The 14,497-nt window shown below is 45.4% G+C and overlaps 1 protein-coding gene across 1 annotated transcript in view; it reads right to left on the bottom strand.

The window, feature by feature from the left end:
• LOC147706589 (cell adhesion molecule CEACAM6-like) overlaps positions 1-14,497 on the bottom strand; it is a 112,595-nt gene that overhangs the window by 33,331 nt on the left and 64,767 nt on the right. The window contains exons 3-4 of the mRNA XM_086933081.1: positions 12,754-13,047; positions 8,999-9,283 (exon numbers count right to left, since the gene is read on the bottom strand). Of these exons, the coding sequence (XP_086789207.1) occupies positions 8,999-9,283; positions 12,754-13,047 (579 nt within the window). The remainder of the gene's footprint in view (positions 1-8,998; positions 9,284-12,753; positions 13,048-14,497) is intronic.

Here is a 14,497-nt window from a genome sequence, read left to right as displayed (position 1 = left end):
CATCCAACCAGGACATGACCAAACACACCATACAGAATTAAAATTAGAGCAAGAGAAGTTTGCGACACACCATACCACACCACCACAAAATAAAGCTACATTCAATATTGTGCAATGGTAAATTAGCTGTCATAAATAAATAAATAAAGAAAACTTGCTCCGGTGAGCGACCTCTCACCCGGGATCCAAGCATTCAGACCATAAGCCAAACAGGACATACGAAAAGTCAACTTGCTGTGTCCCAGTAGAAGACTTGCAGGTCAATGTAATGTTGGTAACGCTATCCGCGCAGCCACAGCACCTCCAGAGGCAAAGTCCTTGCCACTGCTTACATAGGCAACATAACATGAACTTCGACAGGAGCATGGTGAAAAGGAGCAAGAAAGACCAGGAAGACCGGACACCTTGGCCTCGCACCTCGGCGAAAATAAAGTTTTGTTCCAAGAACGCTCGAAGGAAACTCCAACACTGAACTTGCAAAAACACAGCAGTTGGTCGATGCGCGTTTACCACAGCCAACCTTCAAGATTAAATGTTAATGCCAAACGCTGATGATGGCACGCTGCCTCACGCAGCGCCGAGTGGCTCACAGCACGCTGTTGCCGTGGCAACCCAACAAACCCAAAATGGCCGCCACGTCGGTCGTAGCGACGTAAGAAGCGCATCTCCAAAGACAACACAGGCGTCATAGGAGAATCTCACTTCGCCAACTCCCAGAAGGATTCCATGGACGTCATCAGATGGACAGCAGGCAGGAAGAAGGGAAGATCGCTTGTGACCAACGGTCGAGGATGCAGACAGCACGAGCCAGGTAAGACTGTGTGCATGGAGAGCGCGTGCGGGGCTCGTGATTGTTTAGAAAAGCAGCGGTTGAACTGTCAATTAGTAGTGCCTCCCACTGACCGTCAAAACTCTGTCTCTGTCCAGCCTCCTCAACCACGCACGTCGGCTCAGCTGATTCTTTAGAAAAGCAGAGGTTGAACTGACAAATGGTAGTGCCTACCACTGACCGGCAAAACTCTCTCTATGTCCAGCCTCCCCAAACACGCATGTCGGCTCACCAAGAATGACGCTCGTGTGTACAGTTCAAATCCGTGAGCCACATTGCTGCTTAAAAAGAAAGATGCTCTGGGGACAAGAACACCAAAAACTCAGTACAGATACTGCAGGGAGAACGCGCAGTTACTGTTCCCATGAAGTAGATAGAACCAACTGTGAAACCAAGACTCTTCCCAGTCAGAATGAAGGCCAAATAAATAGATAGATACCACAGGCCTCAGGGAAGAGCGTCGCTGGAAAGACTTTATCCAGACAGCAGCAGGGTGACAGCAGGCTCATCAAGTAACCTACGCCCAGATTGCAGGCTGTCCAGATGGTACAGGACACTGGTGGGGTTAGCTGGGGCGTTAACTTTGGGTTACCATTTGACATTTGAAAGTCCAAAAAGTCTTTAGTACCTTGGGGCATATTATCAAGCCTGTGCGCTAAAATTATCGCCGCTTTATCGGCCGAAAACGGCCGATAAAGCGGCGATAATGGGCTTGAAAATATGCTCTGTGGAATTCCAATCGAAGCCCATGTTAGATGTCTTCACATCTAACATGTGCTTCGATTGGAATTCCATAGAGCATATTATCAAGCCCATTATCGCCGCTTTATCGGCCGTTTTCGGCCGATAAAGCGGCGATAATTTTAGCGCACAGGCTTGATAATATGCCCCCTTGTCTTTTAGTTCCTTAGTCGTCCTTTCTCCTTAAATCACGCGTAGGTTCATCTTTTTTTTAGAAACGTCGCCAAAATGTAGTAAAGGAAGTGACAGAGTCCACTGTAGATATAGGTTCCTTTAATGTAAGTTCCTTCCAAGATTACAGGTACAGAAGTAAGACAGATAAAGCCCACCAGGAGCTAGCTCTCATCAGCTCAGCCTGACTAGATCAACTCACGTTAAGAGCCAGAGAGTCACCCCAGGCATTCTATGATGTCATCAACATTCCAATCAGTAGAGCACCACAGAGAAGTACTTTACTACAGGCCTCAACAACGACTCATAAACAACGACCTGCAACTGAACCACGACCACCGCAACAACTACTTAATTAAACAACGATTGGCCTTAACAACGACTTTAAACATGAAAAAAAATGTAATTCATTTAAAGATCATTTTGAGGCCAGTAGATGGCACTGTAGGATTGTTTTCAAATGAAGTTTTCATGTTGACGTGTTTATTTATTTTATTGCTTTAAATAGTACATTTGGATAACATTTTCTATTTAATATGCCGCCAATTAAGTTAGCATTCTAGTTATGCCCACTTTCACATCCCAGCTTCGCAGTGTCTTTCTGTGTGATCTCTGGCATTCTGCACTTTTTTAATCAGATTCTAATACTCAGTGCAAAAAAATTAAGTAGGTTGATGTGGCCTGCTGCATCAAGCAGCTCGGAATATAAATTATCATTCTAAGAACAGTCCACCCGGGAGTTCCGCTTTCTTTATCCAATGTTAGCAGGTTTGTTTTTCATCACTACGAGCGCCCTTTTCGCGGGTTTCATTACTTTATTTTCCTCCATTCCTCTCTCTTTTCTGCCATTATTTCTGTAGCTCTAGGAATGGCTCCACTACGAGAGTTAGATAACAACATCCCAAAACAGCGTGGTCCAGTTAGGAAAGTGAAAATAGAATTTTAAAAATAAAACGAAAATACAAGCAACATTTGTCATTAATTCAAGCCTGGTGATTAACAGTTAGTAGCATTGTAGAAAATGCCATTAAAATCTGAGGTAAGCGTCTACATGTCAATATTAGTAATGTTAAAAAAGCAAAAACACTGTAAGAGTGGCATTTTCAAAGATAGCATATAATTTTAAATTGCCAACAGTTTAAAAATATGGGTAGATTCGGTTTGTATGGCTTTAGAATTTTTTTCGTGGTTCAGTTAAGTCGTGGTTCAATACTTTAGTGGTTAGCTATTGGTCGTTGTTTAGCCTTCGTGGTTAGGGCACTCGTGATTTCAGAGATAGTTGTTTAATCATACAACCTCCACTGCAGTGTCTGTGTGTGCAGTTTTAAACTTGCCCGGCGCAAGCCTTCCCTTTTACTACATGTAAGTTGTCCTTAAAGTAGGCCCAAGACAGCTCCCTGTGCAGGGTGCAGTGAATTTAAACAATAGGACCTGTACTGTTGTGTTTACATTTCCTAATAGTGAAATTCTGCTAATTTCGTTTTTCATTGTTATGTTACAAGGCCTATCTCTCCCATAGGGTAACTTGGGGATTTCCCATCATGACCAGACAGAGATTTGGAGTTTTGGGTCTCTGAACTCTCAATTTACAAATACATCATTTGGTGAAGTTATTTTTTAAACTGCGGGTTTAAAAAAGACACTTTTAGAAAGTTGGAATTGTCTTACTTTAACCATTCTGTGCCTCTGGCTGTCTTTGAAAACACATCAGGGTCAGGACGAGAGCTGGGCTCTTGTGCATTCACTCTAGACAATCACAATAAGGAGCTGAGGTGTGCCCTGTATATCCTGACGGGCCATCACCAGGCTGACGGGTCTTCCGGAGCTAGAGTGGTGGGAGGAGTTGTCACTGACACCTGAATAGGGCTGTGCCTGTCCTCACACAAAGCTGTCTCCACCCCCCTGTAGTGTGTCTGGAGCCAGGCCAGGGAAAAAAAGGGTCTTGTGCTCTACAAAGACTTTCCTTTGAAGTTTGCCAACTTCAAAAGCAGAAAAGGGTATAAGTATTGGACCTCTGACACCCCAAAATCAGCAAACAACAACAATAGTACAGAGTTCCCCAAAAGGATTTAACCAAATAAACTCATTAAGACCTCTCTCTTAAAATGTGTGATAGAGCAGGGAAAGTGGGAGTCCCTTATCGGAATCAAGGATGCCTCACACAAGTCAAAGGCTGGATGACAACTGTCACCCCACCCGATGATTGTCCAGTGTCATCATTGGCTATCCTGCTCCTTCGGCAGGCTGGCGATGCAATGCCCGTCGAGCTGCACGAAAGTGCTGCACTTTAGCGGAGATCTTTTATTCCTTTAGCCAATGAGTACATGTGTGTGAGGGACCTAGGAAGTACAATAAGTGAGCGTGAGTGAAGATAAGTTAAAAAAGGTCAGTCGAGTCCAATAGGGGAACCTTTAATAGCATGGCTCACTGCCTTATTAAAAAACCGTGAAAAGTTGAGGGGTATTAAGGCGTGACGGTAAGGGTAATCAGGCCTTATTCAACCCTCAGTCCGGGTATTTTCCTCCATTCCTCTCTCTTTTCTGCCATTATTTCTGTAGCTCTAGGAATGGCTCCACTACGAGAGTTAGATAACAACATCCCAAAACAGCGTGGTCCAGTTAGGAAAGTGAAAATAGAATTTTAAAAATAAAACGAAAATACAAGCAACATTTGTCATTAATTCAAGCCTGGTGATTAACAGTTAGTAGCATTGTAGAAAATGCCATTAAAATCTGAGGTAAGCGTCTACATGTCAATATTAGTAATGTTAAAAAAGCAAAAACACTGTAAGAGTGGCATTTTCAAAGATAGCATATAATTTTAAATTGCCAACAGTTTAAAAATATGGGTAGATTCGGTTTGTATGGCTTTAGAATTTTTTTCGTGGTTCAGCTAAGTCGTGGTTCAATACTTTAGTGGTTAGCTATTGGTCGTTGTTTAGCCTTCGTGGTTAGGGCACTCGTGATTTCAGAGGTAGTTGTTTAATCATACAACCTCCACTGCAGTGTCTGTGTGTGCAGTTTTAAACTTGCCCGGCGCAAGCCTTCCCTTTTACTACATGTAAGTTGTCCTTAAAGTAGGCCCAAGACAGCTCCCTGTGCAGGGTGCAGTGAATTTAAATAATAGGACCTGTACTGTTGTGTTTACATTTCCTAATAGTGAAATTCTGCTAATTTCGTTTTTCATTGTTATGTTACAAGGCCTATCTCTCCCATAGGGTAACTTGGGGATTTCCCATCATGACCAGACAGAGATTTGGAGTTTTGGGTCTCTGAACTCTCAATTTACAAATACATCATTTGGTGAAGTTATTTTTTAAACTGCGGGTTTAAAAAAGACACTTTAAGAAAGTTGGAATTGTCTTACTTTAACCATTCTGTGCCTCTGGCTGTCTTTGAAAACACATCAGGGTCAGGACGAGAGCTGGGCTCTTGTGCATTCACTCTAGACAATCACAATAAGGAGCTGAGGTGTGCCCTGTATATCCTGACGGGCCATCACCAGGCTGACGGGTCTTCCGGAGCTAGAGTGGTGGGAGGAGTTGTCACTGACACCTGAATAGGGCTGTGCCTGTCCTCACACAAAGCTGTCTCCACCCCCCTGTAGTGTGTCTGGAGCCAGGCCAGGGAAAAAAAGGGTCTTGTGCTCTACAAAGACTTTCCTTTGAAGTTTGCCAACTTCAAAAGCAGAAAAGGGTATAAGTATTGGACCTCTGACACCCCAAAATCAGAACCACTTCTGGACTGGGGTCATTCTGCCAGAATAAGAGCTGGATGCTCTAGGAGGGACTGTTGCTTTGTTGTGCTGGCCTGCTGCTTGCTGCTTCTGTCCTGGGAGTGAAAGGACTGGACTTTGCTTTCTCTATCCTGCTTCCAAGGTTCTCCAAGAGCTTGTGTGTGCTTGCCTCCCGTTACGAAGTCTCAGGGCCATCAAAGACTTCACCTACCAATGCCTGGGCTATTCTGCTGAGAGTCCTGACTTGCTAAGTGGTCCTAAATCCAGTACCTGGGCCCTTGGAAGTAGAATCTGGTGATCTGAACAAGAAAATCAATGCATCGAATCACAGCGCCTGTTCCTCCGACGCATTGCTGCAGAAGATCGCCACCTCGCCACTGCCTGCCCCGAAGCGTGGTTCCTGATTGGCGCATTGACGATGACTTTCGCTGCAGGCCCCAGCTTGCAGTCGCAGCGCTTCAGAAAAATTGACGCAGCTTGAGTACCAAGCAACATGTCACCGAGGTCGATGTTACCCACCCCCAGTTCAATGCAGCACCTGCTTGCTGCTGGGATATCAGCGAAGCACCGGCTGGAAAATAGACGCCGCACCTGCATTGCCGCTGTCGCATTGATGCAGCGCATCTGAATTTTTGACGCATTGTCCCTGGGTGCTGATTCTTCATCGACACCACAGTATGGAACCTAGGCTCTGTGTCTGGAAACCGACATATCACCTCCCCTTCCAGTAAGGAACTAACGTATCACCTCCCCTGCCAGAAAGGAACCGACGCATCACCTCCCCTGCCCAGTAGTGAGGAACCGACGCATCACCTCCTCTTAAAGTAAGGACAGACGCATCACTTCTCCTGAGGAGTAAGGAACAACGCATTGCTTTGCTTTTCCCGCACCTCACCTCCCCTGCGCATGCTTCTTCTTTGGCTTTTGATGGATCTCATGTACTTTGTGCTAAAAGAAATTAATCCATTGATTTCTTTGGACTAAACTTGCTTAATCTTTGAGAAATTATATTTTGAATTGCGTATGTGGGATGTTGCCGTTTTGGTCTTCTTTTCTTCAGATAAATATTGACTATTTTTCTAAGCTGGTGTGGACTCCTTTTGTAGTGTTTTCACTGTGTTACCGTGCATGTGTCTACAAATACTTTACACATTGCCTCTGAGATAAGTCTGACTGCTCGTGCCAAGCTATCAAGGGGGTGAATAGAGGTTATCTTAGCTGTGTCACTCCCTCAACCTGACTTGAGCAAGGGTCCCTACTTTGAGAGGGTGCAAACCACTGTCAAGTAGAGACCCATTTATGACAGTTTCCAATTGTATTGCACGTGTAATGCAATTGAGACCAAAATTCCTCTTATATTTGATGAGATTGGGGCGGCCACCTCTACAAATGTCTGTGTGGGACTAAAAGTGATAGGTAACTGGATGTCTTCACAAAAGTTTAAGGCTCAATTTAGACATGCTAGAGGTGTTAGATTTAGGTGGTTCCACCTCCCCTGGCCAACTCCTGGTACCTGCCCAGAGAGTAGGCCATCTTGAGGCTCTCTTTGACTGCACTCTCTCCTTCCAGAGTTAGATGGGTGTGATTCTATCTTCTTGTCTTCTACATCTGAAGGTGCTATGGTAGGTTAATTCCTTCTTACTTCAGCGTACTCACTTTCCTTTCATGCAAGCTATCGCTAGAGCCCCAGCAGACTACCTGCAATGTCTCTTCTTTGGACCTTCCAGCTTATTAATTATGTCCAACAACTTAAGCTAATACAGAATAGTGGTGCTTGTCTGCCCTAGAACCCACCTCAACACGTATGCACTTTCTCAATTGTCCTCCATTTATTTGTCTTATTCACTATTACTCTCCATCTAGGTCTCCTCCTTCATCTTCTGCCTTACTTCTTCAAGTTCCCATATTTAGCAAAGCCCTTCAAAAGGATGTTCTTCTGCATATCAGTTGTAAAAGCCAGGAAGGAGCCCCTGCTGGACCTTTGGTCTCAGACACACCTTACCAGATTTAGGAAGCAGCTAAAGCAGAGATGGCTGTTTCACACTAATTAGACTTGAAGGCCTAGGCTTGAGTCTTCTGGGATGAGGGTCCTGCTACCAGGATGTCCCTTCTGTTCATCTTTGGCACCAGCATACACCACAAAACTAATAAATAAGTAAATTAAATGTGGTAAATAAATGGAGTGCACCATTCTCTCAGATTAGACTTATGAGTGGACACCCCTTAAACGAGGGCGTGGGTATTCGAATCGCTCAACTGAATTTAAATAATTTTCTGCCTTTTTGTGAAGCTATGCGCCAACAGGGCAGAGATCTCTGTATCCAAAGTAATATAGAAAAATAATATATTTTAGTAACAATTGGAGCGCAATTATTGTTTGTTGAAATACTTAAAAAAAAAGCAAAAGAATAAACGCTTTCCTAACTTCTCGTCTACTAGGACTATCAAACCAACAAAGCACAACACACCAGCTCAAACACTTTGCATTCTATTTAATAGCATTTTCATTTAAAGTTATATATTTAAATAGTTTTGTAATTATTTTATATGAATTACTATGTTAAATTTCCCTTCTTAGAGGACCAGGTCTAATCTTTGTTGCAACTTACGTTTAAATGTATTTTTTTTAATTAATTGTAATTATCTAAATTAAATTACATTTAATATTTACTTATGCTAAAATTTCACAAAAAATTTTTTCTAGCAATATTCTAGTTTAACGAATATTTAAAAATAGGCATAAATTAAAATATATTTTGTTTTCATGTTTATGTTATATTTGTCCGGGTATGTCCTGAGTTCCTTCTGTGCCTCTATTGGTTTTTAGGGGTGCGTGTTGCAGTACCCATGCTTTGCCATGTGTGGTGCTTGACTTACTCCAAGGTTTTAGTGAACAGCATTTACCCCTGTTGTATCAGTGGTAGCACTGCACTAGATGTGTATTTTGGGAATTTCAACTGTGTCCGTCATTTGTGGGTGTGGCTATGGCAATTGATAAACACATATTTTAATGTTCATAAACTCCACCCATTTATGGACAGTATTTTTTTCATTTTCTGACTACTCCCCTTTGTTTTTCTACATTTCTTCTCTACTAAAACCTGCACCTGCCTGTGAAGAGATCTCTGCACTTAGGACCGAGAGCTCCCTCCAGAAAGGTTCAGAGAGGCTGAGTTCTCCAGCCTGAGGTCTGTGCATTGCCTTTTGGAGTGAGTGAGATGAAACATGTATTCCTCATCACAAAATCAGAGATCCTGTGCACAAAATTACTAATGCGGTGAATATCCTCAATTTGTCGTGCAGGCTCCCTGGTTCAACCACAAGGGTCTCTTCAGAAAGAAGAATTTCTAATTAGAAATGATAAGGGACTCATGGTGAACAAGAAGGCACAAGATATTTCAGAGAATATTTGGCAGTTAACTAGAAAAGCCTACATTAAAGAGTTGGGTCCACAATGGCCATACAAAGAAAGAAAGAGGAATTAGCTGACGGAGAAGGAAAAGCAGGTGGACACGTTTCTACCTGGGTAAGACTGCACCAGGAGAGTCAGTCCCTTGAACCTTCTGCCTGCCACATTCTGCGCTTCGCAGCCATAGAAGCCGGAGTCCACCTCGGTCAGGTTCTTGATTAGTAAAGACCCATTGGGGAGGAGCTGGTACTTGTTCTGCTCGCTGGTCACAACGCTCTCCAGTCCTTTAGTCCAGTTGCGAGAGGCCGGAGGGATGGCGGAGACCGGACAATCAAGCTGCAAATCCCCTCCAGAGGTGGTCTTCACCAGGGTGCTGGGCATAGTGATATCTAGGAGGTCTGAGAAGATAAACAACTTTTGAAGTGTGCCTCCTATCTTTAACAGAATGATCTTATGTTAGAATATAGGATTCCTAGGGTGAGACAGAGATGGAACAGGCCTCAGATCCCAGAATGCCTTGTCAACTACATAAGCAGATTAGGAGTGGCCAACATCCATGGACTACAGACTTTTGGATTTCTTTCAACAATGGTTGTCCTCAGCCCAGCATCCTAATCCTAGAAGCAAGCATGCAATGGGAAGCATCCCTCGCACTTACCACTGAAATTTCTAGTTCAGGGCCATGTATTATATAAGACAGCCATGAGATGAACAAACATACTGCATAGTTTTTTTTACAAATTCGTACATAACGTGTATACCATAAACAATTAGCATCAGTTAAAATGCTGTAAATATTGTTTATAAATCTTGAGAGTTTTTTTTTGTAACTTTTAAAACTTTTGAAAGGGAAGCATTTTTGTTAAAAGAAAGTAACATAGGACTTTTATAACTGTTAGTAACACACCCGCACGTTTTAACTCCTAAAATAAAGTTTTACTTATGTTACTTGGCATTCATTATCACATCCTTGAAGAAGAAAGTATTTTCTTTCTCTTGGAAGACCTCACTCTCAATGGATGCAGTTTGCTGTGGGACAGAGGTCCTGGTTTGGGTTTGTTGGAATTCAGAGGTTCAGTGTGTTAAAGTCCTCACCCTTCTGCACATTTCGCCAGGTCAAACCTGCCAGAGTTAAAAAGGGGACTAGGGTACAGAATTTACAATGACATGCAGATTGTGGTGTAGTGTGGTGAGCACAAAAATCCAAGTTATTCTTGAAAACATCAGAAGAGGTGCAGTTTATTGCACTTGATAAATTCCAAACCCGGGGGAGTCAATACATTGGCTTCCCCTGACCCACTCATAGTCAAGCCGGATTCAGAGTTTGGAGGACCTGATGCTCCCCACAAACATAGGGGAGCACCCTGTCTGCCGCAAGGACAGTCTTGGCAGGTTGGTTGAGAGTAGGGTGGGGTGTCGTGCTGGTGCTGGTGGCGTCTCCGCTGCCTCTGCCAAGGGACCCCTTACACCGACAGCCTGACAGACTTGGGGTAGTTTGTGTGAATACATCAGACCACCCACCCCACTTTGAGAAGATGGGCTCACTTCCTCTGTCTCTTCTGGACCACCGGTAAAGGCAACAAAATCAAGCAGGAAAAACCCTCAGGAGACAGAGGCAGGGCCATTTTCCAGAAGCAACCTCCCACTTTGGGTATTTGTTTTTGGAAAATGAAAAAGTTTGCTGAGCGGTCAAAGGAAACATGACAGTCACAGAAACCTTCTTAGCGTCATCATCACTGCGGCTCCTCTGACGGCACAGGGAGTCCCACCAGGCGGCCAGAGGTCTCTAAATATGACTGGGGTCCACATGAGGAGCGACAGACACTATCTCTGCCCCCCTGCAGGCAGTGATCCATCTGGGGAGCGACAGACACTATCTCTGCCCCCCTGCAGGCAGTGATCCATCTGGGGAGCGACAGACACTATCTCTGCCCCCCTGCAGGCAGTGATCCATCTGGGGAGCGACAGACACTATCTCTGCCCCCCTGCAGGCAGTGATCCATCTGGGGAGCGACAGACACTATCTCTGCCCCACTGCGGGAGGTGGTCCACCTGGGAAGCAACAGTCACTATCTCTGGCCCCCTGCGGGCGATGGTCCGCCTGGGGATTGACGGTCATTATCTCTGCCTCACTGCGGGCGGTGGTCCGCCTGGGGATTGACGGTCATTATCTCTGCCTCACTGCGGGCGGTGGTCCACCTGGGGATCGACGGTCACTATCTCTGCCCAATTTCGGGCGGTGGCCCACCGCGGGAGCAACAGTCACTATCTCTGCCCCACCATGGGCGGTGATCCACCTGGGGAGCGACGGTCAATGTCTCTGCCCCCTTGTGGGTGGTGGTCCACCTGAGGAGGGACAGACACTATCTCTGTCATCCTGGGGGCGGTGGACCACCTTCTAAGGCCTATCTCAGGCTGTTAGCCTTTAACTATGAGTTCAAAAGGGCGAATTAAAGCTCTTGTATTTGAATGGGGTAGTTCCCTCACCCTTACTTTAAACTATGCAAAACCACACAATAGGGACAGGGTACACAGGTCCCCATAAACCATCATAGAGATGGTGGCCAGCTAGGGCCAACTGACCATCATTTCAATGAGTGCCTTTAAATAAAGTAAACATTTTTTAAGTGCAGCCCATTGTCCTTAACGGACAGTGGGATGTTTATTTCTTTATTTGTAAGATTGAAAATTGTCTGTGGTTTCCTGGACCACTGTGTACGCCCCTACTAACGTTCTTTCCATTCGCGAATGGAAAGGGTCCCTGGGGCCCATTCTTACTACAGTTTGCAATCCCTACAATTGGATAAGACACAAGTAACCATGATTTGTTAGCAGGAAGGAGCAGGGAGAGAGGGCTGATGCCTGAGATTCTGGGAGACTTTTCCAGCTGTAAATCTCACCTCCACAGTCTTTGGACAAGGTACACCACAAAAGGGGGGATTACCCTTGTGGCCATCATAGCTGTGCTGGGGTTCTCAATGTTCTGATTCTCTGTGATGTACCTGTTATAACTGTGCTGTGGTTCTCGTTAATGCTGTGCTCAGTGATATGCCCTTTGTACTTGTGCTGTGGTTCCTGTGGTCTGATGCTCTGTGAGGTGCCCATCATAGCTGTTCTGTGGTTCTCAGTGATCTGATTCACTGTGAGGTTCCCATTGTAGCTGTGCTGTGGTTATCAGTGTTGTGGTTCTCTGTGATGCAGTGCTCAGTGATGTGCCCATAGTGTATGTGCTGTGATCTCAATGGTGTGATCTTCTATGAGGTGCTCTGGTGTGCTGTAGTTATCAGTAAGAAGTGCTCAGTGCTGTGGGTCCCAGTGGTCTGATACTCTGTGAGGTGCCCATTGCAGCTGTGCTGTGGTTCTTAATTATCTGATTCTCTGTGATGTGCCTGTTATAACTGTGCTGTGGTTATCAGTAATTCAGTGCTCAGTGATGTACCCATTGTACTTGTGCTGTGGTTCTCAGTGATCAGATGCTCTGTGAGGTTCCCATCATAGCTGTAATGTGGTTCTCAGTGGTCTGATGCCCTGTGAGGTTCCCATCATAGCTGTGATGTTGTTCTCAGTGGTCTGATGCTCTGTGAGATTCCCATTGTAGCTGTGCTGTGGTTATCAGTAATAAAGTGCTCAGTGCTGTGGGTTCCAGTGGTCTGACACTCTGTGAGGTGCCCATCATATATGTGCTGTGGTTCTCAGTGATCTGATTCTCTGTGAGGTTCCCATTGTAGCTGTGCTGTGGGTATCAGTAATGCAGTGCTCAACGATGAGCACCTTGTATTTGTCCTGTGGTTCCAGTGGTCTGATGCTCTGTGAGATGCCCATCATAGCTGTGCTGTGGCTCTCAGAGGCGCTAACACTGGGGTCTTACAGTAGATCTGAAGCCGGAAGGGCTGGCTGTTGCCAGCGCTGCTCTGGTTCTGGACTTGACAGGTGAAGCTCTTGTTGTCGTCGGATCTGTGGACAGGTGAGATGACCAGAACCGACTGGTCCGCAGACAGGTTATAGCGCCCCCCCAGGGCCAGCGGTCTGCCGTCCACCATCCAGGAGAAGCTGAGGTTGCTCTGGGGGGTTTCTGGGGTGCAAGCCAGGCTCAGGGAGTCCTGGCCGTCGATGTAGCCGTCCTTCACTGGGCTGGCAGAAATGTTAATGGGGATGGCGTCATCTGTAACAGAAAGGATAGGAAAGATGAGCAAAAGGAGCGGCTCGGGGTATGGGGGTAGGGCTCTGCCCCATAAACATTGTAAAATCCTCAGTCTGTAGCATGAAAGCTGGCACTGCACAGTGTGAAGTCTCTAGTACCTGCCCTGGGACCTTGGCACCGCCACATCTCCACTGTGAGCCACTTGGAAGTGTGATATACCAGTGAAAAGACAGACACCCGGATAATGTCCATCACGAAGTCCAGACTAGTGTTACTGAGGTCTAGTCAATGAACAGAGGGGTATCCTTAAACTAGGCCCTGGAGATGTCACTGGACAAAACTGTGAAGCGCCTTTTGCTGTCTTTGGGACATTGTCACTGGATGTATATTGTGAAATCCCTAATGCTGGCTCCTGAGCCGGCCATGGTAACTTGTTCAATTCAACATACTGGTGCTTGAGAACATCCCTGCGATACTGTGGAAATCTCAGCGGACATCTGGACCTGGTCACTGGTTATCATGAAACTCTTACTGATGGCACACAGACCTGTCACTGGTTATCGTGAAACTCTGACTGATGGCACACAGACCTGGTCACTGGTTATCGTGAAACTCTTCCTGATGGCACACAGACCTGTACTGGTTATCATGAAACTCTGAATGATGGCACACAGACCTGTCACTGGTTATCGTGATACCCTGACTGATGGCACACAGATCTGGTCACTGATTATCGTGAAACTCTTACTGATGGCACACAGACCTGGTCACTGGTTATCGTGAAACCCTGACTGATGGCACACAGACCTGTCACTGGTTATCGTGAAACCCTGACTGATGGCACACAGATCTGGTCACTGATTATCGTGAAACTCTTACTGATGGCACACAGACCTGGTCACTGGTTATCGTGAAACCCTGACTGATGGCACACAGACCTGTCACTGGTTATCGTGAAACCCTGACTGATGGCACACAGATCTGGTCACTGATTATCGTGAAACTCTTACTGATGGCACACAGACCTGGTCACTGGTTATCGTGAAACCCTGACTGATGGCACACAGACCTGTCACTGGTTATCGTGAAACCCTGACTGATGGCACACAGACCTGGTCACTGGTTATCGTGAAACTCTTAGTGATGGCACACAGACCTGGTCACTGGATATAGTGAAACTCTTACTGATGGCACACAGTTGTCACACAGACCTGCTCACTAGTTATCGTGAAACTCTTACTGATGGCACACAGACTTGTCACTGGTTATCGTGAAACTCTTACTGATGGCACACAGAGCTGGACACTGATTATCGTGAAACTCTTACTGATGGCACACATACTTGGTCACTGGTTATCGTGAAACTCTTACTGATGGCACACAGACCTGGCCACAGTTTATGGTGAAACTCTTACTGATGGCACACAGACCTGGTCATTAGATATAGGGAAACTCTTAGTGATGGCACACA

Source organism: Lissotriton vulgaris, chromosome 7 (assembly GCF_964263255.1).
Source record: "Lissotriton vulgaris chromosome 7, aLisVul1.2, whole genome shotgun sequence".
Taxonomy (NCBI): domain Eukaryota; kingdom Metazoa; phylum Chordata; class Amphibia; order Caudata; family Salamandridae; genus Lissotriton; species Lissotriton vulgaris.
The sequence above is the reverse complement of the archived record's forward strand: the minus strand, read 5'-3'. Positions and strand labels throughout refer to the sequence as shown.